This window comes from Dunckerocampus dactyliophorus, chromosome 21 (genome assembly GCF_027744805.1).
Source record: "Dunckerocampus dactyliophorus isolate RoL2022-P2 chromosome 21, RoL_Ddac_1.1, whole genome shotgun sequence".
In the NCBI taxonomy this organism is placed as follows: domain Eukaryota; kingdom Metazoa; phylum Chordata; class Actinopteri; order Syngnathiformes; family Syngnathidae; genus Dunckerocampus; species Dunckerocampus dactyliophorus.
Genome location: NC_072839.1, coordinates 9,169,694 through 9,197,378, shown reverse-complemented (window position 1 = coordinate 9,197,378; position 27,685 = coordinate 9,169,694). Strand labels below are relative to the sequence as shown.

General features: G+C 44.3%; 4 protein-coding genes across 13 annotated transcripts in view; 1 reads left to right on the top strand and 3 right to left on the bottom strand.

Annotated features, from left to right (window-relative positions):
- malrd1 (MAM and LDL receptor class A domain containing 1) overlaps positions 1-3,730 on the bottom strand; it is a 39,529-nt gene extending 35,799 nt beyond the window's left edge. For 6 of the 8 annotated variants that reach the window (XR_008567416.1, XM_054766226.1, XM_054766227.1 and 3 more), the window contains exon 1: positions 1,658-2,137. Coding sequence is in view for 7 of the 8 variants with exons in the window: in XM_054766226.1 (XP_054622201.1) it covers positions 1,658-1,820 (163 nt within the window). In the remaining variant the exon portion in view is untranslated. Of the gene's footprint in view, positions 1-1,657; positions 2,138-3,437 lie in introns of those variants that run through there. The other 2 variants (XM_054766228.1, XM_054766229.1) reach the window with 2 other exon arrangements.
- Positions 3,731-3,873: 143 nt separating this feature from the next.
- On the top strand, positions 3,874-6,119 carry si:ch73-174h16.4 (leucine-rich repeat-containing protein 14). Its single transcript, XM_054765749.1, has 3 exons — positions 3,874-4,392; positions 4,481-5,284; positions 5,346-6,119. Exons 1-3 carry the CDS (start codon positions 4,115-4,117, stop codon positions 5,911-5,913), a joined length of 1,650 nt encoding a protein of 549 aa, XP_054621724.1. The 5' UTR covers positions 3,874-4,114; the 3' UTR covers positions 5,914-6,119.
- A 1,307-nt stretch (positions 6,120-7,426) lies between these two features.
- Positions 7,427-16,912, bottom strand: dync2i1 (dynein 2 intermediate chain 1). Of its 3 annotated transcripts, XM_054766356.1 has the most exons (22): positions 16,797-16,912; positions 15,801-16,617; positions 15,665-15,723; positions 15,400-15,591; positions 15,278-15,337; positions 12,788-12,832; positions 11,720-11,885; positions 11,541-11,649; positions 11,338-11,467; positions 11,089-11,200; positions 10,910-10,998; positions 10,709-10,838; positions 10,461-10,636; positions 10,215-10,377; positions 10,008-10,115; positions 9,878-9,939; positions 9,752-9,803; positions 8,651-8,711; positions 8,363-8,462; positions 8,167-8,298; positions 7,881-8,098; positions 7,427-7,818 (listed from the first exon to the last, which is right to left on the bottom strand). In XM_054766356.1, the coding sequence occupies exons 1-22, from the start codon at positions 16,809-16,811 to the stop codon at positions 7,650-7,652; spliced, it is 3,165 nt and encodes a 1,054-aa protein (XP_054622331.1). In that variant the 5' UTR covers positions 16,812-16,912; the 3' UTR covers positions 7,427-7,649. The 3 variants fall into 3 exon arrangements, with proteins under 3 accessions (XP_054622331.1, XP_054622329.1, XP_054622330.1); XM_054766354.1 differs by having other exon boundaries at positions 10,910-11,200; XM_054766355.1 differs by having other exon boundaries at positions 10,910-11,200; positions 15,801-16,641; positions 16,797-16,874.
- A 1,861-nt stretch (positions 16,913-18,773) lies between these two features.
- The window catches only part of ptprn2 (protein tyrosine phosphatase receptor type N2), a 125,226-nt gene continuing 116,314 nt past the window's right edge, over positions 18,774-27,685 (bottom strand). The window contains exons 17-22 of the mRNA XM_054765011.1: positions 27,509-27,628; positions 27,275-27,441; positions 26,134-26,187; positions 24,090-24,154; positions 22,664-22,737; positions 18,774-19,635 (exon numbers count right to left, since the gene is read on the bottom strand). Of these exons, the coding sequence (XP_054620986.1) occupies positions 19,564-19,635; positions 22,664-22,737; positions 24,090-24,154; positions 26,134-26,187; positions 27,275-27,441; positions 27,509-27,628 (552 nt within the window). The 3' untranslated portion in view covers positions 18,774-19,563. The remainder of the gene's footprint in view (positions 19,636-22,663; positions 22,738-24,089; positions 24,155-26,133; positions 26,188-27,274; positions 27,442-27,508; positions 27,629-27,685) is intronic.

Below are 27,685 nucleotides of genomic sequence, written 5' to 3'. Positions count from 1 at the left end.
GAACCCACACACGCACGTGGAGAACATGCAAACTCCGCACGGAGATGCCCAGGGGAGAATCAAACCCAGGTCTTCCCGATCTCCAGACTGTGACTGTGTGGCCAACATGCTAACCACTGAACCACCGTGCAGCCCACAGGTGATATACTGTATATTCTCTTGAAAAAAAAGTAGTAAAATATATTGTCTAAATTAAGGTGATTTTATGGTTCCTCTTTTCCGATCATACAGCCAATATCAGGGGTGCAGCCAGGAATTCTGGGGCCCATTAATATAAATCAGGTCAGGCTTTTTGTTTTTTTTAATAATTACACACTTTTGGGGGCCCTGACTTACATTTTGGTAGCTTTTCACCCCTGGACAAAGGCACTTATCATAAAAAAAATTAAAATTTGCACATAATACAGTGCATGTGATTGGTATCGGCCAATCACACTCACGGATGTCGGAATCAGCAACATAAAACCCTGATTGGAGCGCCGCTTTGTCGATAACAGTGACAGTCACGTGTTTGTTGTTTACGTTATTATGATGTGGGTGTGAGCAGATAGCGCTTCATTTACTAACCATAACAAAAAATAGTGAGTGCATCTTTTGACTGCCACAAACTACTTGGACACGTTGTCAGTGAAGTGAAGTGTTTCAGGTGTTTAATCTTCCTACACCCTCACCTGGGTGATCAGTCCCCGGTTTGTGTCCAAGTGGCATGTTGCTCCACGGGTCCCCCCTACAGATCTACAACCACATCGAGGCCTTCTCTGTGGCCTCTAGGATGCCCCTGATGGCTCTCTTGGATTGCAGTCTTTTCACCAATTTGTGGGTCACAGAAGTGCACCCGACCTCGACTGGTTCTCAGACGGCTGTGCTGACCTCTGTGCAATTATCTCCCCCCCCCTCGCTCGTTTGCCTCTTCGATCTAGTCTTCTCAATGGACAGTCAAGTCCACTTGCTTGGTAGTACCATGTCTGAGCAGAGCGAAGCAGTTGTGATGTTGGCTGGGAACTTGAGCCGTCTTCCAAGGTCAACTTGAAGCTTCCTGTCCTGAGCTGCGGGGGTGAGAAGTCCACCAGCCGAGCTAGTCTGGTGATGCTGATGGAGTCCGCCTGAGATCTTAACACTTGGTCCTGGCACCAGCGGTACCGCCCAACCCCTAGTGCGTTCACGCAGCTGTTTCATATGTGCTCCAAGTTGGGCACAGCTTACACTGGGGAGTGTCTACCAGGCAGTGATGTGTCGGTCGTGAACGAATCGGCTCTCAGAGCTGGCTCTTTAAAATGAACGACAGGAGTCGGTTTGCGACGTTGGGAGCCAATTAGTTTTTTTCCTCTGCTTTTTTTTTTCTATTAAAGGCGAATGTCAGTGTTCAACATGTGTGGCGGTATCTCTGTGTCCACACTGAGCAGGGGCAGGGGCGGGGATAAACACACTGTGGTGCTCTCAGAGCCGATTGGTTCGAGAGAAATTTGCATGAAGAGATTTGACCTATTTTGTCTATTGTGATGGGTCTTTGGTTCTGTATTTTACAATATAATATTTTTGTAGCTGTTCATTGAGGTTTAAATTAATCAATTCGGCTCTCATCAACTTGATGCAAGATTTTCTGCTTTACGTACAGTGTTGTTTCATGTTGGACTTGATTTCATGTGTGTGTACTTACAGTGTTGTGGGTCGTTGGAATCGCCACCGTGGTCGGTGAAGTCGCACACACAGTCGTCAGGGGGACAAAGATTGCTGCTGCAGTGTGAAAGGACACAAAAAGGACTGAAAAGCAACGTGAAAGCCAGAAGCAGCCGCCAGAAGTCCAACAACAGGAGCAACATGGCTGCCGACTACATTACATAGTACCAACAGTAGATAGCTTTAACTACAACATTCTAATGGAGGAAGATGAAGTACAAGCTCATTGTCTTCAGCTTTGCTCGGTGTGATCTTCACGTAGCGCTCTAGCTGTTAGCGTGTCATAAAAAGTCATAAATGGATTTTATGGCGGTTGCTCAACATTCTGTTTTGATGGACAATCACATCAACCAATCACAAAAGTTAAACGGACGAGACAACAGATTCAACTGGGATATTTTATTCAACTCGTGCACGTGTTCACCGTATCCTGGAACAAATCCAAATTGGGAGGCTAACTGGCTAGCCGCCTACTAACTGACATTATTGAAAGATAACAAATTCAATCCATATGTACCCCTATTGGTCAGAAGGTTTTTTTCAAATGTAATCTACAATGTAAAACAATTCAATTTGAAGCACTCCCTGAAGAGTTTAGGAGGACTTTTCCTGGCTCAAAATGGAGAAGGATGCTTTAACACTTTGTAGCACATTGTGGCAGAAGTTATTTAAGAACAATTCAGTGAAGAAGTAACATTACAACATTGCCGGCACAGGTAAATTCAAATGAACCTTTAGAGGAAATGCTAGCTTGATAGCCTAATAGCAGACGTGGGGGCAAGCCAGCAACAAATGAGTCATTTTGACCTTTATAGGCCTTGTTAATTTGATTCCTTAAAGTACTAAATGGTGGAATAACAACACATATACTGTAATGAGTGTTAACCTGTGCCAGCCACATTTTTTTTCTTTTTTCATGACATTTAAAAAACCTGTAAAGTAGAACATTTTAACAGCTAGCACACGTTAGCCGTCTAGCATTAGAAGAGTCAAGATATTGAAAAAGGAAACATTTTGTCTTCATTACAGGACACTGTCTTCATACTTTCAACACTTACATCAATACTGTCATTGAAGCGATCTTATATTTAAACTAATCATATATGCAGACGTCAAAAGATAAATGTTGTTGATGTTGATTTAGGCTGCAGTTTTGTCATATCCATTTCATATTTTTCTGATTGTGACTGGTTAGCAAGCAGGGCATACAAAAACACTGTGAAGCTGTAAGCCCAGTTAAATAAAATCACATTATTTTACCTGGTGAACAGAAGCCATTTTTACTTGTTGTATTGTTAATTTTTTTCGTTTTTTATCACGTTGAAATAAACGCAAATCAATGAGTCACACAGTCTACAGTGCCATCTAGCGGTCAACATTTTAATTGACCGAAAATACCTGGAAATGTGTTATTTAACCGTGCATATTCAACACAGACTAATATATAAAGTATTTACTTACCCGTCTATATTTACTACGCCATTAAAAACTAGTACACTATGACATTTTGGTCCATGTACTAAATGTATATGGTACTTGCTTAACTGTTTGCTTTCAGCATTTCATAGTAAAGTATATGTTGGTACTAAAGGTACTAATTAAAGTAATGGCACTGAGACATTTGGAGGTTTTTACACATGTCAGCCTGCAGCCAAAGCAAGTGCAGACACGGTGATTTATTGGAGACGTGGTGCACATTAGACATGAGTTAGGTGAATGTGTGTTTGAAAACTGGCAGACAAACTGAGATGTTGACATACCTGCCGGGTTGTGTAGGCATTGCTCGCCGTGTGCACCCATTTCACCTCTGCTTGCAATAGCAGCAAATAAACAAGTCTCAAGTGTGTCTGTTCGAAGAATGCCTTCGCTGCTGCCTCCTAAAAGAGTGAGGCTAAACTTGGCATGATTGATAGCTTTGTGAAGTTCACTTCATGTCCTCACTTGTTCCACCTACGACCTCTTGCATAGACTTATATACAAAAGACTGGAGACGAACGTGTTTCGACGAATAGACCATCAGATTTATAGAAATGCTAAGAAGAAGATTTGATTATTGTTGTTATAAATGTATTTTATTTAAACTGTGTTGAAAATAGGAATTATAAAAAAGTAAATGATCAGGTTGTGCTAACTATGTGGCGGATCTAGGGCCGTTGGGGTCTGGCTCATATGTTTTACGTCACAAGGATGCGACAGTGTAAAAGTGTAAACAAGTCTGCAGCTTCCTCAGTGTCGCGAACATCAGTATTAACTTCACGTGGGTGGCGCGTTGTGTTCTATTATAGTTATTTTTCTTTTCTTTTTCGAGTATATATTCTACCACGATTATCCGACTCACTTATTAGTTACGCTGTCTTGCATTAATTGTTTGGAAGTCATGGCTGCAGTCCGCCATTAAACAAGAACAAGAAGTAATTGTTTGCCGTTTGCGGCTATTATGGTGCCTTCCTTGCTGAGCCTGTGCGCCAAGGAGGTGGTGAGCGACCACAGTTTGTCGCCCCTGTGGCTCCGATGGGTTCCCAGGGAGCTTTACGGACCGCTGCTGGAGGCGTCCTTCGCGGGGTGCAGGCCGCTGGCGGTGAGCGAGCTGGTGCTGAAATGGCCCGAACGCAGACTGCGTGTCGGCGGACGGAGGAAAAGAGGACAGCCGCCTCCGAGTCGCCTCTGTGTCCAAGCTCTTCTGCTTGCAGTTGTCAGAGGACTTTCCGATCAAAGGTTAGTAGCCGGTAGGATACATCTAAAGTGGACATTATTCGATCATAATCGACATTTCATGCGGGTTTGATTTTCCTGATGCACCTAGATGCGCACTGCGTGTTCTGGACCTCTGCGGGCTGCAAGGAGAAGAGGGTCCAATGGTGGACTCCATGGGGGGTTGGTCCCTGACTGTAGCGCTGTGCACTATGATTGTTCAGGCCAGTGCTGGAGCACACAGGAGAGATGGAGAGAGGAAGAGGTTCTCTTCTCTCCACAGAGACAAGGACGTGAAAAGAGATAGGGGGCAACATAAGAAGGCCAAGGAAGCAAATGATGATGATGAGGTGCTCTTGAGCTGCGTAGACGGGGGACCATCCAGAGAGGTTCTGGAGGAAGAGAACATGGTGCAGGGTGTGAGGAGGAGGATGGAGATGGAGAGAACACTGATAGCTGCACCAAGCAGCAGAAAGGATGGAGAGGAGAATGACACTTGTGTGCATGTCAGAGCGGATATTTTTGTCAACGCCCGCTCTTGGGAACGTGTGTGCGTGGCCCTGAGCACCCCGGGACCCCTCAAGCTGCAGTGCAGGTACCTCAGAGTGGAGGAGATTTCTGTGTCCAGCATCAGGACCCTGCTAGACCTCCTTCCTCACGAGGGCCTGCTGGGCATCGATGTGCGCTACAGTAACCTTGGCGTGATGGGCCTGGCTCAGCTGCTGCCTCTGCTCGCCGCCTTCCCCGATTTGAAGTCCCTCCGTCTGCACTACTGCAATCTGGACCTGCGCCGGGACCAGCCAGGCCAACAGGAGGCACTCAGAGACCTCTCTCAGGGTTTGGCACAGCTGCAGCAATTGCGACGCCTCAGCCTGACGGCGCTGCGCTTACCTGGTCAACTTCGTGTGCTGCTCAGGTAGGAACAACACACAGGTATATGTAGCTATGACAAGACGCTAATACTCTTCTTGCTACAGTTCACTGCCGCAACCTCTGGAGGTGCTGGAGCTGCCCTATTTGAGCCTGAGACCGGCCGACCTGTCCTACCTGTCCTGCAGCCATCACGCGTCCTCCCTGCAGCAGCTGGACCTGAGTGAAAACCGTCTGGACGCAAACACGCTGCCCTCCGTGCGCCGCCTCCTTTCGCAGGCGTCGGGCACGTTGCGCCACCTCTCTCTGAGCGGCTGCGGCCTGAATGACGACCTACTGGGCCTGCTTCTGCCTTCGCTGGGGTGCTGCTTGTCCCTCAAAAGCCTGGCTCTCGCTCTCAACCCGCTCTCCATGGCCGGCCTTCAGGAAGCGGTGAGGACAGCGGCGAGGATGCCCTCCCTGCGCCAGCTGTTATATCCAAACCCCCTGGAGGACTACCAGCCGGGCCTTCCTGAGCTGCCCTCCAGTGCTCAGCTCCTGGACTGGCCTCTGGATGAGTCCGTAGACGTCAGCATCACCGGCAGCTGCCTCAACGAAGTGCTGCAAGACTGTGGACGCTCAGACCTTTTGCTGACCTGTGACCTCCTCAACTATGACAAAGACTTGGTGGATTAGAGCGCTGGCCATGAACACTACCAACATCATATTTGTGTTCAATGTACTCATACGTTTTTCACTGTAAATCCAATTTCAACTTGTTTTTCACGAGTCACACAATAAAGAGGCTGCAATTAAACTCTCAAGGATCCTTTTTATGACCTACAGTCAAACCTGTCTTAGCGCCACCTGTATATAACGGCCACCTGCCTATAGCGGCCACTGGGGGGGTGTACGTGTTACAGACCCTGTGTATAGCGGTCACCTGCCTAATGCGGCCAGCGGCCACCCATTTTGTATCCCTCTGTCAATATCTGTCTGCATATAGCGGCCAAAATACCAGCTCAAGCAGAAGCTTTATGCACGAAAAAGTTTCGTTTTTTAATCAATGAAGCCGTCGTGTGTAGACTTTAATTACTGAGTCCTAGCTCAGTCACAGTCATTCACAAGATCCACACAAACTGTCAGTTGTTCGACATAAAAAAAGCCTTCTTCTTTGGAGCTTGTTGCAGACAGTGACACTGTTTATTTCCTGGTGTGAGACAATGTGCTCTGGTCAATACTGTAATGCCCCATGTTGTGGGGAAGGAGAGACTCACGTCGCCGATGCACTTTAATCGCTTTATTAACAGCGGAGAAAACTGCAGGACTTTACATCCACGCCAACATCCACACACTTCCCAGCCTAGCTCTCCTGCTCGTGACGTTGCACCGTCACTTCGCGATGAACTAAAGCTGTGCTACTATACCTGTACAGTATAGTAGCACAGCTTTGTTCTGTGGATGGTGTCGAATAACAAGCCTAGTTGTTTTTTACAACTTTTATCCGCAGTCCCACAGTGCCCTCTACTGGTCAACATGTAACAGTATAATTTATATGTATCTGTAAACACAAGCTTCTAATCACAGACATGTTAATATGTGCGTGCACAAATTCAAAATGGCCACCAATCTGTCTATAACGGCCACCTGCCTATAGCGGCCACCTTTGCCATTTCCCTTTAGTGGCAGCTATGGACAGGTTTGACTTCTAAAATATAGTTTTAAAATATTATATTTATGCATTTTATATGTCTTTTATCATTATAATCACTTATGGTGCAGCAGTTTGCATCAAAAGTCAAACCAATTAAGCTCCTTTCAGAGTCTAGATGTCAGATATGTGGTAATAAGTTAGAGTAGTGGTAGAGTACAGTAGCAGCTTGTGTTTGCGTTCTGTGTCAGCACTTTTTTTTGTTTCACACCTCCCAATGGAATCCTGACCCTTTGTTCCCACTTGTGGCGGGAAGAGAAGCTAAAAGTGTCACGAGCGGGAAGACTGGGGTGCATCCAGCCTTCAGAGGTGTCAGTTTGACCGTCTCGGGCATATGCGTAGTACTACATGTAACAATCAAGTAGCCTGCAGGGTGCCAAAGACATTTGTCAGGGTTAGAGACGCTGGAGAAGATGCATTTAACGACAAATGCAATTTGAACAAAGTACCCATCATGCTTTAACTAGAAAAAAAGATCAATTTCACATAGTAAATATTTATTTTCATTGAATAAAACGTGACACTGTACTGAAAAGTATGTTTCATATATTTGAATATTGTACAAGTGAAAAAGTAGAAATATTTACAGCAATAAAACACAGTGAGATCTTTGGTCCCATTCTTGAAATGATGGTAATGATGTGATAAAACAGAACTAGTCCAGTCATAAAAGTGCTATTGAAATAAATGAGTGACATATAACATGTCAGTGTGCAAAGGTTCATGGAGCTTGGCTGATTATCTCCAGTGTTTCCTCTTCTTCATGACTTGGTAGGCTAAAGTCGTGCGTGAAATAGTGCATCTCTATTTTGCCTGACTGCTGGGATGTCGCTATTCCAGAATACGCGTTCTGTTGTCCGGGGTCTCCAAATGCAGCCATGGCCGTCAGCCTGAGGGAACATGGACGTCAGCAACACATGAACACAACATGGAAGTACCAAACCGTTGTTACCTGTCCATGCGCTCTGTGACCAAAGGACCCGAGTCCTTCTTCAGCAGGTCCCACACGTGGAGGTTGGACGCGGCGTCCAGCACGCAGAAGACGGCAGGTCTGGTCTGGCTCCACTGCAGCGAGACCACCGCTTCACCGGCCGTGCTGTCGGTCCACTCGGCCACCGGCTTGTCACAGCTGACCTGGTGCAGCCGGACGCTTCCGTCCCCGCAGCCCACCTGGCAGACGGACAGGAAGTGGTCGTCATCGAGGGCATTGTGTCAATATGTGACTCTGTCATGCTCACCAAGAACAAACGTGGCCTGAAAGGAGAAAAGTGGATGGCGCTGACATCAACAAGTCGCGCTCCAAACTCCTTAGAGCTGTAGAACTTGGGTGGGGCCTTCAAACCCTGAGTGGTCCCATGGCGGACCAGACCCTGTGAGAGGTAAAGACAACATGAAGACATTCCACATTTGTGTCTGAGGACAGCACATGCTCACCATGCTGGTGCCAATGAAGAAGTGGCTGCAGTCAGTGGGGAGGAATTTCAAAGCGAGCGTCTGCAGCGGCACACTTTTGTCCGCAAGCCACGGCCAGACCCTGCCAGGCAGCACAGGTCAAAGGTGAAAAGATTCCCGTCCACAAGCAGCCAGCTCCACTCGTACACAGATATGTTTCCATCAAATGTTGAGAGCACAAAATCAGCAGCATAACAAGATCATGTGCTTGAGTGGAGCAGCTGTAGGACGCTTTATTTTAAGATGCTGACAAAGCGTAGCATAGATTACCCCTCACTCATCACGCACGACGAGCTGTGCAGAAGCTTCACTTTGCCACCTGGCCTCAAACCTGCGGCACAGAAGGTGGCACATGCTCACACACGTGGACGTATGCATACTCTATTTCTGAATATTACTATTAGAAATTCAGTAACACACAACGTGTATTTATTTTACACATTGTGTGTATGCAGTGTTAATTACCAATAAATTATAAACACCTCCTTGCTATACTTATGTATTTCTTAAGGCTTTTACTATTTCTGTTGGGGCCAACTTTGACTTTAGTCATTTTCAAAAGAAAATGGATACTTTTACTCTGACCAATAAGCATGGTCGCTATGTACTTGCTACGTTTCATGTTGTTTCGTGAGACAATGACTGTAAGAAGTACTATCATGTACTATTACAAGTACTTTGATGCCACTCACAAAAAGGCTACTCCAGTTTTTAACAGTACTGGCTATTGGCTTGGCTGATGGCTTGTCGCTGCCGTCCTTCCATAGACAGGCCAGCTTTTTTTGACGGCATAGCAGAGAGAGCTACATTTAGCAACAAGTCAAATGCATTATATATATTTTGATACTCTGCTGAATGAATGAATAAACAAACTTGACTGCCAAGATGGAGGATTATATATCCAAGCTCACCAAGAAGGGGATCAGACCATTACAACAAAGTATCATAGCTTTTCCTGGAGAACGATAGGATTAAAAAAGCTCCTTCTTCATGCAGAGAGGGGGTTGGGGCTCAGTGGCGCTCACACGTTGCAGAGTGATGAGTGAGACTCCGCGGCATGAGCTACAGCGCCAATCCAGTGTATATCGATATAAACGATACGCTTGTTTTTGATATCGTGCTTGAAAGAAATATCAATAATATCGCCCAGCGCTGAGGAACACCTGTGCAATAACCATAAGACTTTTACTCAAAGTCTGACTTTTATTTTTCTTGGTAGTTATCTTTACTTTTGTGTACTAAAAGCTTGTGTTTGTAAGGACAGAGAGATGCACGTGATTATACGTTACTGAGAAAATGGTAAAAATGAATTGTAGGAATTCGTCTGGACATGGTTGGGAATGTTTATAGGAAAAGAGGAAGAGTTCTTGCCTAGATCCGTCTGACTGCCGGCCTCGTTGGCTTGTGGGAGTTGCAGCACCACCTAAAGGCCACAGAGGGTACACCCAGTCAGGCTCTCCTTGGCGCAGGACCAAGTCAAATATGGACCTTACCTACCCAAAGATTCAAAAGGCCGCTCTCATCCAGGGAAGCCAGCTGGAAGGACAATCCCAACAACTCTGTTTTGTGAAAGAGAAGCGTTAGGACCGTGTGAGGACACCACGAGTCCATGTACCGCATGCCTCACCTTCCTCGGATGCCAGAAAGGGGACCTCTGACCCCGGCCTTCCCGGCACACTGGCGGGAACAACCTCCACGGACGTCACGGATGAGAAATGGGCTGCGGACAGCGCGTCTATAGATGACAGGGAGACTCTGAGTGATTGATGCTCTTATGTAACACTAGCAGCCGGTAGATTGTGTAAGTGTAATGTTCAAAGAGGCTCCCGTGTACCGGTGGAGAACGTAGGTCGTCTGAAGGTCCACTCGTCCTCGCTGACCTTCAGGCGCTCGTGGTCCCCGTCAGGCTCCCGGAGGTCCCACAGCACCACTGACCCGATTGACGTGCCCGCAAACACCAAGGTGGACTTTCCCGGGCTGAAACAGCAGCACGTCACCTGAGAGAGCATGGACAGAAGCTCTGATTGCTCACACGCATCGCTGACAGCAGCTTCACCACACCTCAGCTGCGAGGGATCACCTCAGACTCCACCAGCAGGATCTTCTGAGGTCTGGAGGGCTCCCATATCCTCCAGATGCAGATGACGCTGCAGTGATCCAGTTGCACCACAGCGCCAGGAGAAGATGCAGGCTGGTGGACAGACAGCAACGTGTGTCTCTGCACGGGAGAGAACTGCAGCACGCTGATGGTGCGTCCTGCAGGAAAAAACATTGAAGGATGCTTTAAAACGGTCCCTCTGGTAAAACCTCCACACAATCAAAGAGTACCGTCAAGAAAAGGCAGCTTCGTGTTGAGCTGCACACTTCCGTCGCTGAATGACAGCGTGTCTGTTTGCGTGCTCCTCCCCTTGAAGGAAGTCTTCTGGGCGTGATCCTCCTCCAGCAGGACCACCATCACCTGTCAAAACCCACAGAAGAGCTCAGTCCTGCTCACAGGCATCGTGTCCACAGCTGCTCTGAAAAGTCCACCTGGGAGGCGGAGCGCAGGAAGGCGGCCAGGCGTCTTGAATCCAAGTTCATCCCGCTCATGTCTCGTGTATCATGTGACCCGTATGAATCTGTTAAGTCAGAAGCAAAATGAAGACAAAGCTTCCATCTTCCAAGGTGTCCATCTTTAGAGGACGTCTGGATCATTCGCTTGTTCCTACCACCACAGGCGCCGCAGTGCTCTGCAGGATGCTGTGTCCACTTGTCACTCATGTCTATCTCCTCTGTCTGGACATCCCGGTCCACATTATCCTCGTTACACTGCACATAAGCCTGGCGAGGAATTTAACAGACATATTGTTTCTGTCCAATGACAAGCAGGCTTTTATGAGAGTTGGACACACAAATTGGACATGCTTTTCATTGGACAACGGCGGTAAAGCTGTCTCCAATTCAAGACACAAACTGACCTGCTTTGTGTTGGCGGCTCCAAAGTTCCTAATGTACATGTCATATTCACTGACTGGAGGCAGGTCCAAGAGGGACAATGTGGTGGACAAATCCAGATCAATGAGACGAAGCAGCTCTGCACTGCGCTTCCTGTCATCACACACACGTTGAGAAGACCTGCTAACTAACATCAGATTGGCGGCTGCAAGCGAGCACGGCCTACTTTTGTTTGCTGGACACTTTCTTGATGACTTCTCGCTGCCTCGCTGCGACAAAGTCCATGAACTTCCCACGTTGGGAGCTTCTACTGGGCTTCTGGGCCGATCCCTTTACTGACGGTCCAAGCATTATCATAAACGTTACTTTACTGACTGTACACACACATCATTGCAGGAATACTACCTTCAGGCATCTTCTCTTCCTCTTCTTCTCTGCTAAGAGTAGAAAGAGATGCTCGGACTCTTTGGTTCTCTTCACCCATGGCCCTCTGGATGGCTTTCACCTCCTCTTCCTCTTCCTTTCCATCCTTTTCATTCTCATCGAGTTCCTCAAAATCCTCCTCATAATCCTGCCAGACGAGACATCACCCCGTAAGAATCATGACCGCCTCAGCACAGTGAGCACACAGCAAACATGCTTACCGCTGTCTTGTCAAGCATGCAAAGACAAGAATAAAACGTGAATGGATCAGGAGTAACAACAGCAACCTATCATATACATACAGGGGTGTGAAAAAGTGTTTGCCCCCTTCCGGATTTCTTATTTTTTTGCATGTTTGTCACACTTAAATGTTTCAGATCATCAAACAAATTAAAATATTAGTCAATGACAACACAACTGAACACAAAATTCAGTTTTGAAATGAAACTTTTTATTGTTAAGGGAGAAAAAAAATCCAACCTGAAATGGCCCTGTGTGAAAAAGTGATTGCCCCCATCATACCATCATACCAACAGTAAAATATGGTGGTGGTAGTGTGATGGTCTGGGGCTGTTTTGCTGCTTCAGGACCTGGAAGACTTGCTGTGATACATGGAACCATGAATTCTGCTGTCTACCAAAAAATCCTGACGGAGAATGTCCGGCCATCTGTTGGTGACCTCAAGCTGAAACCATCTTGGGTTCTGCAGCAGGACAATGATCCAAAACACACCAGCAGACTTTGGAAACCCTTGATTGCAGTTGTTGCTGCTAAGGGTGGCCCAACCAGTTATTAGGTTTAGGGGGCAATCACTTTTTCACACAGGGCCATGTAGGTTTGGATTTTTTCCCCTCTCTTAACAAATCAAAACTTTAATTTCAAAACTGCATTTCGTTTTCAGTTGTGTTGTCATTGACTAATATTTACATGATCTGAAACATTCAAGTGTGACAAATACACTTTCACACCACTGTATGTGTATATAACGTAACATGTATAGAATAAAATGTTGTGTATATACACATTATATAACATATCTTAGCATGTTACCTCAAAGTCATCCTCATACTGCTGCAAAGATTCATCATTGGCAACCTGCACAAATAACAAAACATACATGGAGTAATGCATGCAGACTACAGATAATAGATGAGGCACAAAGCAAAGGGTCATCACTGGCCACAACATTAGGTACACAATCCAGTGCAAGACATGCAAAGATGACTGATGTTTTCAGGCAGCTCTTGTATTGGATCTCACTAGACTTTAGTGTATCCAATGTTACATCCCAGTGTGTGTACGTCGTGACTGACATCTCCATCTACAGTGGATCCCACAGTCAAGATTCTGCATTCACGGCACCGCACATTCGCAGATTTTTGGTCAATTACTTTTTAAAATATTCTTTCTCCAAAAATTGCCAGTATTTTCCACAAAAGCCCACAGTTTTTACATATTCATGTCTTTATGCTTCAGTGATAATTTTTCTTAATCAGGCGATGAGATTCTGCAGTCCTGATTGTTATGTGCTACGACTGACTACACTGTGACTGATTCATCTGTTCATGGATCATATTACATTGTCCTTCATTATACATTTTATGCTTTAAACGTGCTTAATAAGTGCGTGAGGCACATTTAGAGCTTAAACATGGATTGTGTCGTAAGTAAACAAGGGCAATTGAAGAGAGAAGGTGAGGGTTCTGGAGCTGAATGTAATGTAATGATTAAAACAGTCGCTCTTATTGCAAATGTTGATCCGAAATCAGAGGAGAATATCAACATCAAGCGAGAAGGAGCGTTTGGAGGGGGAGGAGTGAGGCGTGTGTCCAAAATAGCATCGGGTCTTGTAAAGTAACCCCCATGAAAAATGTGGATCTACTGTATTTTGTTTGGTGTCCTGACATATTCTGTCCAGCAGAGTGCGCTGTAATCTGACTTTTCATATCAGCATAAATACCATTGCTGTGGCGGCTGTGCATTTCTACCCCAGCCTTCAGTGGGAACATAACCCAGCAGTTCAGAATCTAATGACGTGACATATCATAAAAAAATAAAATACATCACACTCACTACTCACTTGTAAGCACCAGTCTGGAAGACTTCCAGAGGAAGTGGCCAACAAACCCTTTCCCAGGATGATATACACGATATACTGTATATAATCATGGTTGCTGTTTTGTGGTAGTCTATGGTCTATTATTACTCAAAACATAGGTTCATTGGCAACTCTCAATTGTCCATAGATATGAATGTGAGTGTGAATGGTTGTTTGTCTATATGTGCCCTGTGATTGACTGGCGACCAGTCCAGGGTGTACCCCACCTCTCGCCCGAAGTCAGCTGGGATAGGCTCCAGCATACCCGCGACCCTAGTGAGGATAAGTGGCACAGAAGATGGATGGATGTTCAAATACAAGTGATATGTAGTATTCTGGCCACTAGGAGGCCCACATCATTGATGAGACATTACCTTACATTATTATACATACATTATTATATATTATTACAGTACCTTAACACTGCTTGAAGCTAGCCATGGCGTGTCTAAAGTCCTCACATTCTGTGTGGAAGTGGTACGTTTTTGGCTTCTTATGTTTAGAGGAAATTCATTCAGGGCTAACTGGTTAGCCTAGCTAGCGGTCGTCTCGAGTTCCTGCAGTGTAAATGTGATGTAAACAATGAATAATAGGAGTGTTAAGGTGACTATAGTTGTGTTTTTTAATGTCCACAGGGCTCAAATAATATATATATAATATATTCACACATTTGCCTCTATTCTGATACGTTGCGGACCAAACCACTAACTGTATGTGTTCTGTTCATACTGATTTGGTCCGTCTAGGGCTTAAACGATTACTCAATTAATCGAAAAACAAGCTTCAGATTAATCAACCAAAACAATAATCGTTCAGCTCTGTCTGTGTCCTTTCTTTATGTCGGAACAGGATCAATTAAGTACTGTGACGCTCATCTGATGACGCGTTCAAGCGCACCGCTAACGTTGAGTGTTTGGTACGAGGCTTTCAGACGTCAACCAATCAGCGGATGGAAAAATGCTGACGTCACTGTGGGTGTGAGGTAAATCTGAAATCTGAATGGTTAAAAAGACAGACCCATTGTTACTAGTCTGTATGTGACATGGGCCAGCACTACTGATTCTGAAGGCCCTCCGTAGATTAGATTGACATGGCAACACACAGAAGCTGAAATCGGATTGGACACAAAATGCCACCATACAAATGCATCTGCTTGCAGCAGTGCAGCTAAGAATTTTAAAATTTCACGGAACAAATACTAGAATTTAAGTTGTAAACGTAGGTCAGTGTTCCTGATAGTGTTTAGGCCAGCAGTGAAGGCCTTGCTGGCCCTGACTGCACACCACTTGTACATACAGTACACACACAGTAAAATGTATAGCGTATATACACATGTATAGATGAAGACGTTAACATCCAATGACTGCAGAGTCACATGTTGATGTTCAAGGAGCCATAAGCTACATTAGCATATGTCAGCAATAAAATGGAAGCCGTCTTACTGGTTGTTCTGCGTCTCCTGCTTCTTTAGCTGCTGCGTCCCCTGAATGCATCACGTACTCCTGGATGAATAATACACATAAGAAAATCATACCTATGGATCAGATCATCATGTCCATCTAACCTCAGCTTTTTTCCCGCTTCTGCTCTCTTGGCTGTGACTTTGTTTGTCCTGATGTCCTTCTCTGGGATGTCTCTCCGGGTCTTCTCCATGTCTCCTCTCTGTACGTCTTTTCCTTTCTGCATGGTCCTCGTCGCCACGCCGATGCCTGACCGCTTCAGCTCCTTCCTCCGTGTCCCGTCTCCGCCGTTCATCCTGACGGACGGCAAGGAGTCAAAGTAAGACAAAGACTGCTAAAACGTCCATGGATCTTGCTGAGAATACTTACGTGATGTCTTCTGTCTTTGTGTCTCGTCTCTCTGTCTTCTTTATGCTGTCTGTGTTGCTCTTAGGAGGTGGAAAAATGAACAAAAGAAGACATTGTTAGGGAAATGATGTCCTTGTGATGACGCTGCAACGTTTACCTCTTTCCGCTCTTGAATGCTTCCTGTCTTCTTGTCTAACTCGTCTGTCTCGGTCTTCCCTCCTCCGTTCCAAGTCTTTTTCTCCGTCCCTGTGCTCTCTCTGCTCATGTGTCCCTCTGTCCCTTTCAGTCCTGCGTTCCCTGTCTCGTTCTTCTCGCCGTCTTTCCTTGTCTTCTCTCCTCCGTTCCAAGTCTTTGTCTCTGTGCTCTCTTTCCTCATGTGTCCCTGTGTCCCTGTCAGTCCTGCGTTCCCTCTCTCGTTCTTCCCGCCGTCTTTCCTTGTCTTCCCTCCTCCGTTCCAAGTCTTTGTCTCTGTGCTCTCTTTCCTCATGTGTCCCTGTGTCCCTGTCAGTCCTGCGTTCCCTCTCTCGTTCTTCCCGCCGTCTTTCCTTGTCTTCCCTCCTCCGTTCCAAGTCTTTGTCTCTGTGCTCTCTTTCCTCATGTGTCCCTCTGTCCCTCTCAGTCCTGCGTTCCCTGTCTCGTTCTTTCCGCCGTCTCTCCTTGTCTTCCCTCCTCCTCCGTCTGTCCTCTTCATCGTCCCCCTCCCTCAGTCTGTCCTTGTCGTGCCTCATTTGATCCTTCCTCTTGTCTCTGTCCTCTCTGGGGTCCTGTCCATGTCTCTCCTGCCTGTCTCGTTCCCTCCGTCTTTCCCTATCCTCTTTTCTGTCCCCATGTCTGTCTGTGGACTCCCAGTCCGGGTCTCGGTGACGTCTCTCGGTGGAGTCCCCGCCACGGTGCTTCCTCTCGTGTTCGTCCTTCCTCCTGGATAGATGTCTTCTCAACTCCGCTGCAGACCATGTGTCTTCCATGCTTATTCTCTAAATCAACCATGAAAAGACACACTAGAGGACATTATGTCCATATTACAGGCTTAAAAAGAACCAGACTAATCGGTAACGTCAACTTCTTTCAATATCGACGCTCAGAATTCTTCCAACAAACGACAATATTTCCAAAATATAGCAGAGAGAGAACACTAGAACAATAAAGTACCTACCTTCTCATTATGCATGTTCCCCTCCCCGGTGGACAATTATCTGCAGCCGTAATAAATATTAGCATCGCTTAAATGTTTGCTAGGACGCCGCCATGACGAGCCAGCGCTTTTCTGGGTCTGCGCATGCGCAGTTGTCGGAAACCAAGGAGAAGGCGTCACTTTTCGCTTGACAACAGGAGTGTTAATCGACAGCAGAGCACACGCTTTCATCCATGGAATAGATTGGATTGTAAAACTCTTTTAATTATTGCTTTTACGTTCTTTTTGTATTTTATTTGCGTGTATAGGTGAATTGACTCATTTAAATATTGATGCTCACATCCGGAAAAAGAGAAGCTGTTTTTTTTTGCTTTAAATATTAATCTTGGATGAAAACAACATGCATATTTGTTTTGTTTTTGTCAGAAAAAGGGTTTGTTTTTTTATGTCCTTTTCATTGCCCAGCAGTGTCTGTCACTCTTTCCACCATTATATTTTCTAACTTTTTGATGACAGGAAAATAAATAAATAAATCAATAAAACAATTATTGATTATTTAAAGTTGTTTATAGCTGTATTTGCGCATTTTACAGTTATACATTGGATCCCTGCACATTCGCAATACAGCATTGATGGCCCACCAAATTGTGAGGCATATTTCAGGCTTAAACCTGGACTGTGTTGGGAGTGAACAATGGCAACTGAAGAGAGAAGGGCAGCTGAATCTAATCTAATAATTACACGTCACTTTTATTGCAAATGTTGATCAACGCAGAACATCAAAGTCAAAGTAGTAGGAGGGTTATGATTTACGGACCCGGTCCGTAACCCCCGCAAAAAACGGGATATGCTGCATAAACATTGGACATTAAAAACTACTCTTGTACCTTGAACTTTTGTTTTCTGACATTTTGAGTCTGCCACACTTGTTAATAGTGCACGGAGGAGCTTTTCTTCTTGGTCACACACGTCATACATTTCTACAAATTGATACTTTCTACATCATTAACCATCTTGATCATTTTACATGAAAAAGTAGGAGGAAATACCCACGTCCCCCACAGAGGACACTGGAAAACGTCGAATAAAAAAAGACCAAAACCACCTCAAATTATGTCCATTTTTCCACTGCAGACCACATATGGCAAAGTCAGAGGATGCAGGGGCCATTTTGATACTTTTTATTTTGTAAGAAGGCCAAAAAACAGATGTTTTCTATGTATTTAAATAAAAAGCTGTATTAGCTTGGTGATTAGGTGACAAAGTGTGTCATTATTAACATCTATTATTACACCTGTTTGCTCTTTTTTCCATTGTGGCTGTTTTTCTTTTTAATTTCTAAAACGTGTCACTGTCCAATAAAAAATGTAAAATTGTAAACCAACCCATGTTGGTCGCTAACAAGTTGTATTTAAAGAAAACACACCCTGCAGCTCCGCTTTGTGTTACTTGTGACAAAGTGTATCATTGCTTTTTATCCACTGTTTCTTTTTACATTTTTTCTTTTTTAATTTGACAAATATTTAAACTGTAATTCTTTTCATAACGCTTAACTTTATTCCCACATTTTTACTTTACTCTCATATCACAACTTTTTCCCTGACCTAATTTAACAAAAAAAATGCATATTTATTCTTTGTGTTGTTCCTAAAATTGCAAAAATTGAATTTTTTGTCCTCAATAGTGTTACATTTTTTGGCCGTAATGTTACAATTTTTATATTAACATTTTGACTTCATTCTAATTTTTCTACTTTATTCTTGTAAACGTACTTTTTTTTGTTCCATTTCTGTTCATTTTCTTGTTGAATTGTACTTTTAAAACATGTCCAGGGCAGAAAAAAAAAAAAAAAATCTGCCACAGTCCACAAATGGCCCCCGAGCTGCACTTTGGACACCCCTGGGCAAGCCAAGCACACTACAGTAACCTTCTTGAATTGGTGAGATTTGAGTGGCGTCTGCCCACCCTCCAGGTGCATGATGGGACATGAAATGTATAAAGGCAGTGTGGTTTTAATTCAGTTTATTATCAATGTGAATGTTGACACAAAATAGACTGTATTCTTGCCATAGATGATAACATATTTACTTAGCAGTGATGAGTGAAACAACTACTTCATCTACTTCACTACTTCTACGCACTATAGTAGCTGATGATAGCAGTGCTAGTTCATCTATTGTCCACTATTTGTACTAACTAGTCCTACTAACAAGTAGCTGATAATAGCAGTGCTAGTTCATCTATTGTCCACTACTTGTACTAACTAGTATCTGATAATAGCAGAGATGGATACTTCACTTGAGTCACAGTAACACAGGATTGTAATATAGCAGTATTGGAATACAATACACTGCATTCTGACCACAATCAACAGAAATGTTTATCCTACATTATGACCAAGTACTACAAGGGGGGAAAAAGCCTTGGTATTACAAGAATAAAGTGTTACATTTACACCTTTATTCTTGTAAAATGACTCTTTTCTCATTTATTCTTGTCATGAAAATACAATCGCATGATGACATACAGCATGTTGATCATTAGTATAGAACGTCTACATGAAGTTAATCAGAGTTAAATCTTTGCTCTCATCGCTGCAATGTGACCTGATGGAGTGGTGGTGCATTCAGGGACTACTCGGTACATTAGATCACCTTTACACATTCATGACAATATAGCATATGTAGCGTTACATATCATGAGATATATATTATTGATATAAATAGAGAGGGAGGTGATGGGGGGGCGTCAGCAGATGGCGCGGTGGTGGTGAGGCGGGGGGCCACCTTCACTGGGGAAGCGCCTTGAGGATGGCGTTCACCTCCTCGGCCACGGCTGTCAGCGCAAACTCAAACTGCTCCTGCAGGACGAGGATGAGGAAGAAGAGGGAGAAGAGGTGAGAGATTTGAAGCTTTGATTGACAGCTGCTTCCTCCTCCTCCTCCGTGGATGCATCGTTAAATGACCACGCCCCTCTTTGCACATTGGGAATGACGTTTGATTCCGCCCCTAAAGCCCCCCGCCTACAGGACACTAGATGTGTTTATATTCTTGTGGCGTCCACCATGCAGTCTGCAGTGCTCATCTACACCACAAGGGGGAGCGCAAGCTCGCTAATCAATAGAGTAGCCTTACGTCAAGTCAATGCTCTCCTGTCGAACCAGGTACGTACTTCCATACAACCTGCAGTAGTAAACATTACAAGAACAAGAACTAGTTAAAAACTAGTCACCACGTAACCTATTAACCCATAGGAAGACTTTCCATGTGTTCAAATGAGCCCTAACAGCTTTGTGCTCCACTCGAACTCGTCAAGTCCCGAAGTGAAGCAGACGAAACATTTTTGGAGTGGTTGTCATGTGACTGTCATGTGACTATCCCAGGCCACGGCAGGTAAGCAGCTCATTTCCAAAAGCTTAGTTTTGGCCAAGAAAGCGCGGTTGAATACGGCTTATTGGTAAAAAGAAATAGCACATTTTACTTTTTTTTGCCTAAATTAAGCATTTTCGAGCATAAAAATGGCCAAATGAAGTAAAATACAAATATATCCAGAAGACGCATTCAAAAACGTTGGGATGACATGTAGCATTGTACACCGGTCACCAGGTGTCAGTAATGGTACACTGATGAGCCAATAGGAAGTACTGTACAAAACAGGCAAAAAGGAACAACAAACTCTCCCAATGCCAACATGTCAGAGTCGACGTTGTCTAATTTATGTCTCATATGTCTTATTTTCTCTTATTATGTCTGCTATATTGGGTAATACAAGTGTAAAGGTGACTATAGGGGTGTTATTTCATGTCTAATAATGTTAAAAACAGCATTTAGAAGATTTGTATGTATTTTTTTACATTGATGAGACAAAAGCCACCGCAGGAAGTACTGTACACAACAGGAAACCGAAAAAAAAACAAGAAACTCTCCCAATGCCAACACGTGTGAGTCAACGTTATGTCTTATTTATGTCTCATTTTCTCTTATTATGTCTACTATATTGGGTAACACCAGTGTAAAGGTGACTATAGGGGTGCTATTTCATGTCTAGAGGGCTCTAATAATGTTAAAAAACGCATTTAGAAGATTTGTATGGGGTTTTTTTTGCCTAAATTAAGCATTTCAAGCCTAAAAATGGCTAAATGAAGTAAGAGTGAAGTCACTAGGTGTCGGTAACATTACATTGATGAAATAGCCACCGCAGGAAGTACTGTACACAACAGGAAACCGAAAAAACAAGAAACTCTCCCAATGCCAACATGTCTGAGTCAACGTTATGTCTTATTTATGTCTCATTTTCTCTTATTACGTCTTCTATATTGGGTAACACCAGTGTAAAGGTGACTACGGGGGTGCTATTTCATGTCTAGAGGGCTCTAATAATGTTAAAAAACGCATTTAGAAGATTTGTATGGGGTTTTTTTTGCCTAAATTAAGCATTTCAAGCCTAAAAATGGCTAAATGAAGTAAGAGTGAAGTCACTAGGTGTCGGTAACATTACATTGATGAAACAGCCACCGCAGGAAGTACTGTACACAACAGGAAACCGAAAAAACAAGAAACTCTCCCAATGTCAACATGTCTGAGTCAACGTTATGTCTTATTTATGTCTCATTTTCTCTTATTACGTCTACTATATTGGGTAACACCAGTGTAAAGGTGACTATAGGGGTGCTATTTCATGTCTAGAGGGCTCTAATAATGTTAAAAAACGCATTTAGAAGATTTGTATGGGTTTTTTTTGCCTAAATTAAGCATTTCAAGCCTAAAAATGGCTAAATGAAGTAAGAGTGAAGTCACTAGGTGTCGGTAACATTACATTGATGAAATAGCCACCGCAGGAAGTACTGTACACAACAGGAAACCGAAAAAACAAGAAACTCTCCCAATGCCAACATGTCTGAGTCAACGTTATGTCTTATTTATGTCTCATTTTCTCTTATTACGTCTACTATATTGGGTAACACCAGTGTAAAGGTGACTATAGGGGTGCTATTTCATGTCTAGAGGGCTCTAATAATGTTAAAAAATGTATTTAGAAGATTTGTATGGGGTTTTTTTTGCCTAAATTAAGCATTTCAAGCCTAAAAATGGCTAAATGAAGTAAGAGTGAAGTCACTAGGTGTCGGTAACATTACATTGATGAAACAGCCACCGCAGGAAGTACTGTACACAACAGGAAACCGAAAAAACAAGAAACTCTCCCAATGCCAACATGTCTGAGTCAACGTTATGTCTTATTTATGTCTCATTTTCTCTTATTACGTCTACTATATTGGGTAACACCAGTGTAAAGGTGACTACAGGGGTGCTATTTCATGTCTCGAGGGCTCTAATAATGTTAAAAAACGCATTTAGAAGATTTGTATGGTTTTTTTTTTGCCTAAATTAAGCATTTCAAGCCTAAAAATGGCTAAATGAAGTAAGAGTGAAGTCACTAGGTGTCGGTAACATTACATTGATGAAATAGCCACCGTAGGAAGTACTGTACACAACAGGAAACCGAAAAAAAACAAGAAACTCTCCCAATGCCAAAGTGTGAGTCTGTTATTTTCTCTTATTATGTCCGCTATATTGGGTAATATATTGGGTGTAAGGGTGACTACAGGGGTATTATTTTATACAGAACAATAAATAAGGCTCTAATAATGTTAACAACCATATTCAGAAGGTTGTAAACAAGCTTTCTATGCTCCAACTATGAAAATATCCCATTTATAAATGAGGCAACCGTGCAACATATACTGTATGGAACGTCATACACTGTGGTATATCTACCATCGTTGGGCTTGAAATAGCTTCTTATGGGTTAAAGTTTATGGATGAAAGCAGTTTTTCTTTCATCTCTGGGGGGTTGTGATGACCCCGCCCCTCCTCCCCCAGTCGGCCTACCTTTGTGTGGACCATGCTGGCTCTCTGGTCTCTCAAGTGCTCCAGGGTAGCGGCAATATCAATCTCTTTAGCACCTGCAACACAGCAACATTGGAGCGGCTTCAAAGCGGCGCACTAATCCACCTCACATCTGTCAATCTCGCCCCCCCCCCAGAATTATTCCATTGAGCTTAGAAAGCTTTGGACGGGGGCCACAGACCGTCTGGATCAAACATGCAGGAGGAGATTGTTGAGTTTGGAGGCAAAGCGTTCAACATTTCACCTTCATTTGGAGTACAAGTAAGAAAGGGACTGCAGCTGGCTTGCAAGTACTTGAGCTTCCAAACCAGACTTTCCTGACATTCCACAGCCGAGTGAAGAAAAGCTTTGGAGGGCAGATTACGTCCTTTTTGGCAAAAGCTTGAAAAGAGAGCGCGGTGGCTTTCATGCCATTTTCTTACGACTCTTTGACCGCTCCTCCTAACCTACTCTTAACGAGCGGGACGCAGGACAAAGAGGTCAAAGGTCAGAGGGCAGGCGAAGCTTTAAAAAGGACGCTTGGTGGTGACCTTTGGCGACCGCCCAGCGTGCAGGCAGCGACTGAGATACTCACGGTGGACTGTTAACGGTGTCTGTAAATAGCAATAGAGAGCATTTCATGTAAGTCTGACAATTGGTCCATTCATTGATCGCTGATTCATGAGGTCTCCTGTTGGGCTGGAGTGGAGCAGGAAAAGCTACACTACACCTCTGCTTACATTTACGGCCCATTTACTTGTGCAAAACCACACAAGAAATAATAGAAACGGCGTGTGAATGCAGACGGGATGAAGCTCAACTAAAACCATGAACGCAAAATGCGGAACTACGCAAAAAGTGGAATTACAGGATGTGTAAAATTCAGATTTTTCCGAAATCCGGAATGTTTTGAAGCTGGAATGGTCGCATTAATTTCTATTGGAATTCTTAAAGGTGGAATTCTGGGAAAAGTGAGAATTTGGGAAATGTGGGAAATGGATATTCTTCATGTAGGAATGCTTTGAATGGGCTGAGAAATGTGGATGGGAATATTGTCATGGAAAATGTGCAGTTACGGAATAATGTGGGATTTTTGTCAACACATGCCCCCAATGAGCTGAACATGTTGAATGAGAAATGTGGAGGTGAAGGAGTATGAAAGAACGACACAAACAAAGTATTCTAAGTGCTGTAAGTAATGTGTAAAGTCAATAAAGTAAGAAGCTGTGACGCAGCAGGAGAAATGGCCAGTAAATGACTAATGTTGATTCAACTTTTTATTTTCCCGCTCCTCTCTTTGTCCCCTAACGGCCTCAAAAAAAGTCACCCTCTAATGCATCCCCGTTGCGACCCTGTGGCCAATGAGATGCTTTAGTGTTGCTGCGGCAACGCAAGCAGAAAGCGTGAAAGGGAAGCCATTGAGCGTTACCTTTGGCCATCCGATTGAGGACCATGTCAATCAGAATGTACGTTCCACTCCTGCCAGCTCCATCGCTGCAGACACAGGGAGAGACAGAGACGGATCGTTAAGCTAATTGCTCATTTACATCGGCAGGAAGACACACGGCTACGTACCACAGAGCAAACACTGATCGGCCTGGACGCAGAAGATGTGATGATGCAATGAATGTGATTGGACCATGTGTGGTCCTGAGACGGGCTTCACAGGCCCGGCGGGGACAAAGGCTTTTAAAAGCATGCACCTCGGGAGCACAGGAGAGCTGGAGAGGCCAGGGGCGGCTTTTTGGAGGGCCTTGCTTTTCCATTACTCCACAGATAGTCTCTGAAAAGCCTCCCTTTGTGCCCGGCGGCCATTCAGCGGCGCTGCATGTTAATTGCAAACAAGTCCCTAATAAAGGCAAGGAGCGCGGCCACAGCTTCATTAATCCACCGCGAGACGCTCGGGCCACGCATGACTTAACACCGTGTGCCTATTAAAAGTGCTGTTTACCATAAACCAATCTAAACCAACTTAACCAAGCCACGCCATCGACCATCAGGACACAAGACCTCATTTAGTGAGGACAGGGGTGTCCAAACTTTTTCCAGCAAAAATTAAAAAGGATGGGGGCCCACTTTGACTAAAAAAAAATACAAAAAAAGTCTCTTTTCCACAGAGAACTCATCTTAATCCCATTAAATCCTTGAACGCACCATAGTTGCAGTGAGACGCAAAAGTGAAACATATAACTTCCAAGTCCAGTTCATCTGCTCGTGGATCATCTTCCATTATCATTCATTAGTGGTGAGTACCCATGCGTTTTATACTCTACGTGTATTTACTGTAATAGGTGTGTGAGGCATACTGGAGAGAGAAGGGGTGGGTTCCGGAGCTGATTCTAATCTAATAATTACACTTTTATTGCAAATGTCGATCCAAAATCTAAAGAGAACACCCACATCAAGCTAGCAGGGGGATCTGGAAAGCCGGGGAGTGAGTTGTGTGTACAAAATAAGACGTTTTTATGGGCGTTACTAGTGATTTTTAACCATCTGTGGGGATCTACTGTAGCTCAATATATGCTAAGCTAACAAAACATCCATATCTTAGTTTTGTATTATAGGTAAGATATATTTGTGTGACACCTAATTGGGGCTGTCAAATGATGATTTAAAAAAAAAAAAAAATCAGATTAATCATGTTTTTTAATTAATTAATCATGATTAATCACCATTTGCAACTATGTCTGAAATATTTTTACTGTATCAACAGCTCCACATTAAGAAATTCACGTTATAAGCACAAAAAAAGTAGTAGCAAAACATTTGAAACAGACTTCAACTGTGTTATTATGAGCAATGAGGGGTTGCGTTCAAAGACACCGCGTCATTTAAGTTGGATTCACTCGTTTTGGGTGCATTTTCTGAGATTCCGCATGAGGGATAAGAATATCCATTTATTGTTTTTCCTTGTATTTCCGGTTATTTAGACCATTTTGTGATGTTTGGAGTGTCCGTGAATGCATCTTGCGGTCGTTAGTTAGAAAAGAGCGCCAGACTCTGTGGGACTTTGCAGGGACGCTTGCACGACGCCTCAATCTGTTGTCATAACAGAGAAGCGTTGCTTGTTGTGATGCGTATGCGTTCATTATGCTTTAAAAAATTAATGTGATGAATTAAATTAATTATTTACCACCGTTAACAGGCTATTCCGTTTGGGAATGTTCTCCGGTTTCCTCCCGCATTCCAAAAACATGCATGTTAGGTTAAGTGGCGACTCTAAATTGTCCATAGGTATGAATGTGAATGTGAATGCTTGTTTGTCTATATGTGCCCTGCCATTGGCTGGTACCGTGCCTCTCGCCCCATAGGCTCCAGCATGCCACTGCGACCCGCGTGAGGACAAGCGGCATAGAAAATGAATGAATGAATATGCCAAGGGCTAATACAAAACGAGCTGCGGGCCGCACTTTGGACATCCCCGAGTGAGGGGCCTGAAATGAAGTACCTCATCATCAGGTAGAAATACTTGCCTGCAGTGAACAATGATGGGGCAAGATCGACCCCGGTAGCACTTGTTGACCTTCCTGCAATAAAAGAAGACAAAAAGACGAAAAAGAAGTTAGTGATGAAGTTAGTTCCTCAAACAAACCTGTCAATAATCACGGTCGCCAATCAGTGGCTGTCACGTCAGCACGCCGCATCATGTGTTAGACGGACGACAGCGGGCGATGTTAGGATTAGGATTGTCTGCCGCCGACGCATTAACCCCAACAATTACGAGGTGTGGTGAAGGCCGGCGAGCCTTTTTGCACCACACTGTTGCCATGGAAACAGCACGAGCGCCCGTGCCTTTCCAAAAAAAAAAAAAAATGGAGGAACTGTCTCTGGTTTAACGGATGTGCACACTATGTCTTCACATTTATATCATATTACATTACACTACACCATATCGTATCTCTGGTTTAACTGATGTGTAAATGACTGCAGCATGTTTCATCTGTCATTCTTTTGTGTTTTTTATACAACCATGAAGGAAATAGAAACACATGTATGTTTGAAAGCATTTCTCTGCAGTAAAAAGAAGGCAGAAGTTCCCATGCAAGCCACAGGGAAGGACGGGTGAGAGCGGAGGGGAGGGTGGGGGTTAGGCGCGGCTGAGGAGACACAGTTTCCAATGATCACTTTTGTGACTATGCAACTGGGCTCATATTACTAGCTGCAACATCACAAAAATGACACTGGCAACCGCAAAAACACAACCTGCAAAGCTTGTGTGGTAAGAAAGTAAGGCTGCTAATTGGATGAGAAGATATTCAAACTTCCATCCACAAATCACACGCATTGCGTTCTCATTTGGACATGTCCCTCCATGGCTTCCCTGAGGAGCATTACATGGAGAAGCAGGCGAGGTTATTCAGTTGCTAACAACCCCCTCTCTCTTTTCTCCTCTCGTTTAATTGGCTCTTTCAATTAGCTGTTTTTTTTCTCCTATTCTTCCCAAGCCAAGCAAGCAGCGCAGCCTTTTCATTTGCTGCATCACATGCTGGAGAGGCGAGGGGGGGGGAGTGAAACCTCGTTAGATCCACCTTTTCTACCACACGGCCACCAAGGTGCTGAGAGGAGAGAGGACAAGGTAAAGGTTCTGTGTCTAAGCGTGCCGTTCTACTCTACCTGCGGAAGTCCAACAGCGTGCGCGCCGTGGTGGGAACGCCGCGCTCCGTCCAGGAGAGGAAGTGGAACTGCGTGACGGTGCGCGTCTCGTTGGTCTGCAGGTTCTTCAGGTAGAAGCTCCGAACCAGGAAGTCCTCGCACCAGATGTGCTCGGACACCAGGTTGACCTGAACGGACATCGTGTTAAAAGTGCATAAAAACACCTCCACGACATTCGTTTGTCACCTGACGTACCTCGTAGAAGTGGTAGACATCAGATCCCTCATCCGGCCAGTAGTGGTGGCACTGCTTGACGCCATTCTCCGAGATGGGGGTCAGCATGACAATGACCACGCAGCCGCTCTCCCACACCATCTGCACATTGACGAGGAGACTTGACACAGCAGCAGCATGCAGCAGATGCCTGCTATT

What these genes read in the sequence shown, in the direction of transcription:
- si:ch73-174h16.4 (XM_054765749.1), top strand. Translation starts at nt 4,115, where the DNA reads ATGGTGCCTTCCTTGCTGAGCCTGTGCGCCAAGGAGGTGGTGAGCGAC. An exon ending in AGAGGACTTTCCGATCAAAG is followed by an intron (nt 4,393 to 4,480) that starts GTTAGTAGCCGG and finishes TGATGCACCTAG; the next exon opens with ATGCGCACTGCGTGTTCTGG. An exon ending in CAACTTCGTGTGCTGCTCAG is followed by an intron (nt 5,285 to 5,345) that starts GTAGGAACAACA and finishes TTCTTGCTACAG; the next exon opens with TTCACTGCCGCAACCTCTGG.
- dync2i1 (XM_054766354.1), bottom strand. An exon ending in CTTTCTGGCATCCGAGGAAG is followed by an intron (nt 9,940 to 10,007) that starts GTGAGGCATGCG and finishes TTCACAAAACAG; the next exon opens with AGTTGTTGGGATTGTCCTTC. An exon ending in TCGTGCGTGATGAGTGAGGG is followed by an intron (nt 8,463 to 8,650) that starts GTAATCTATGCT and finishes GCTGCCTGGCAG; the next exon opens with GGTCTGGCCGTGGCTTGCGG.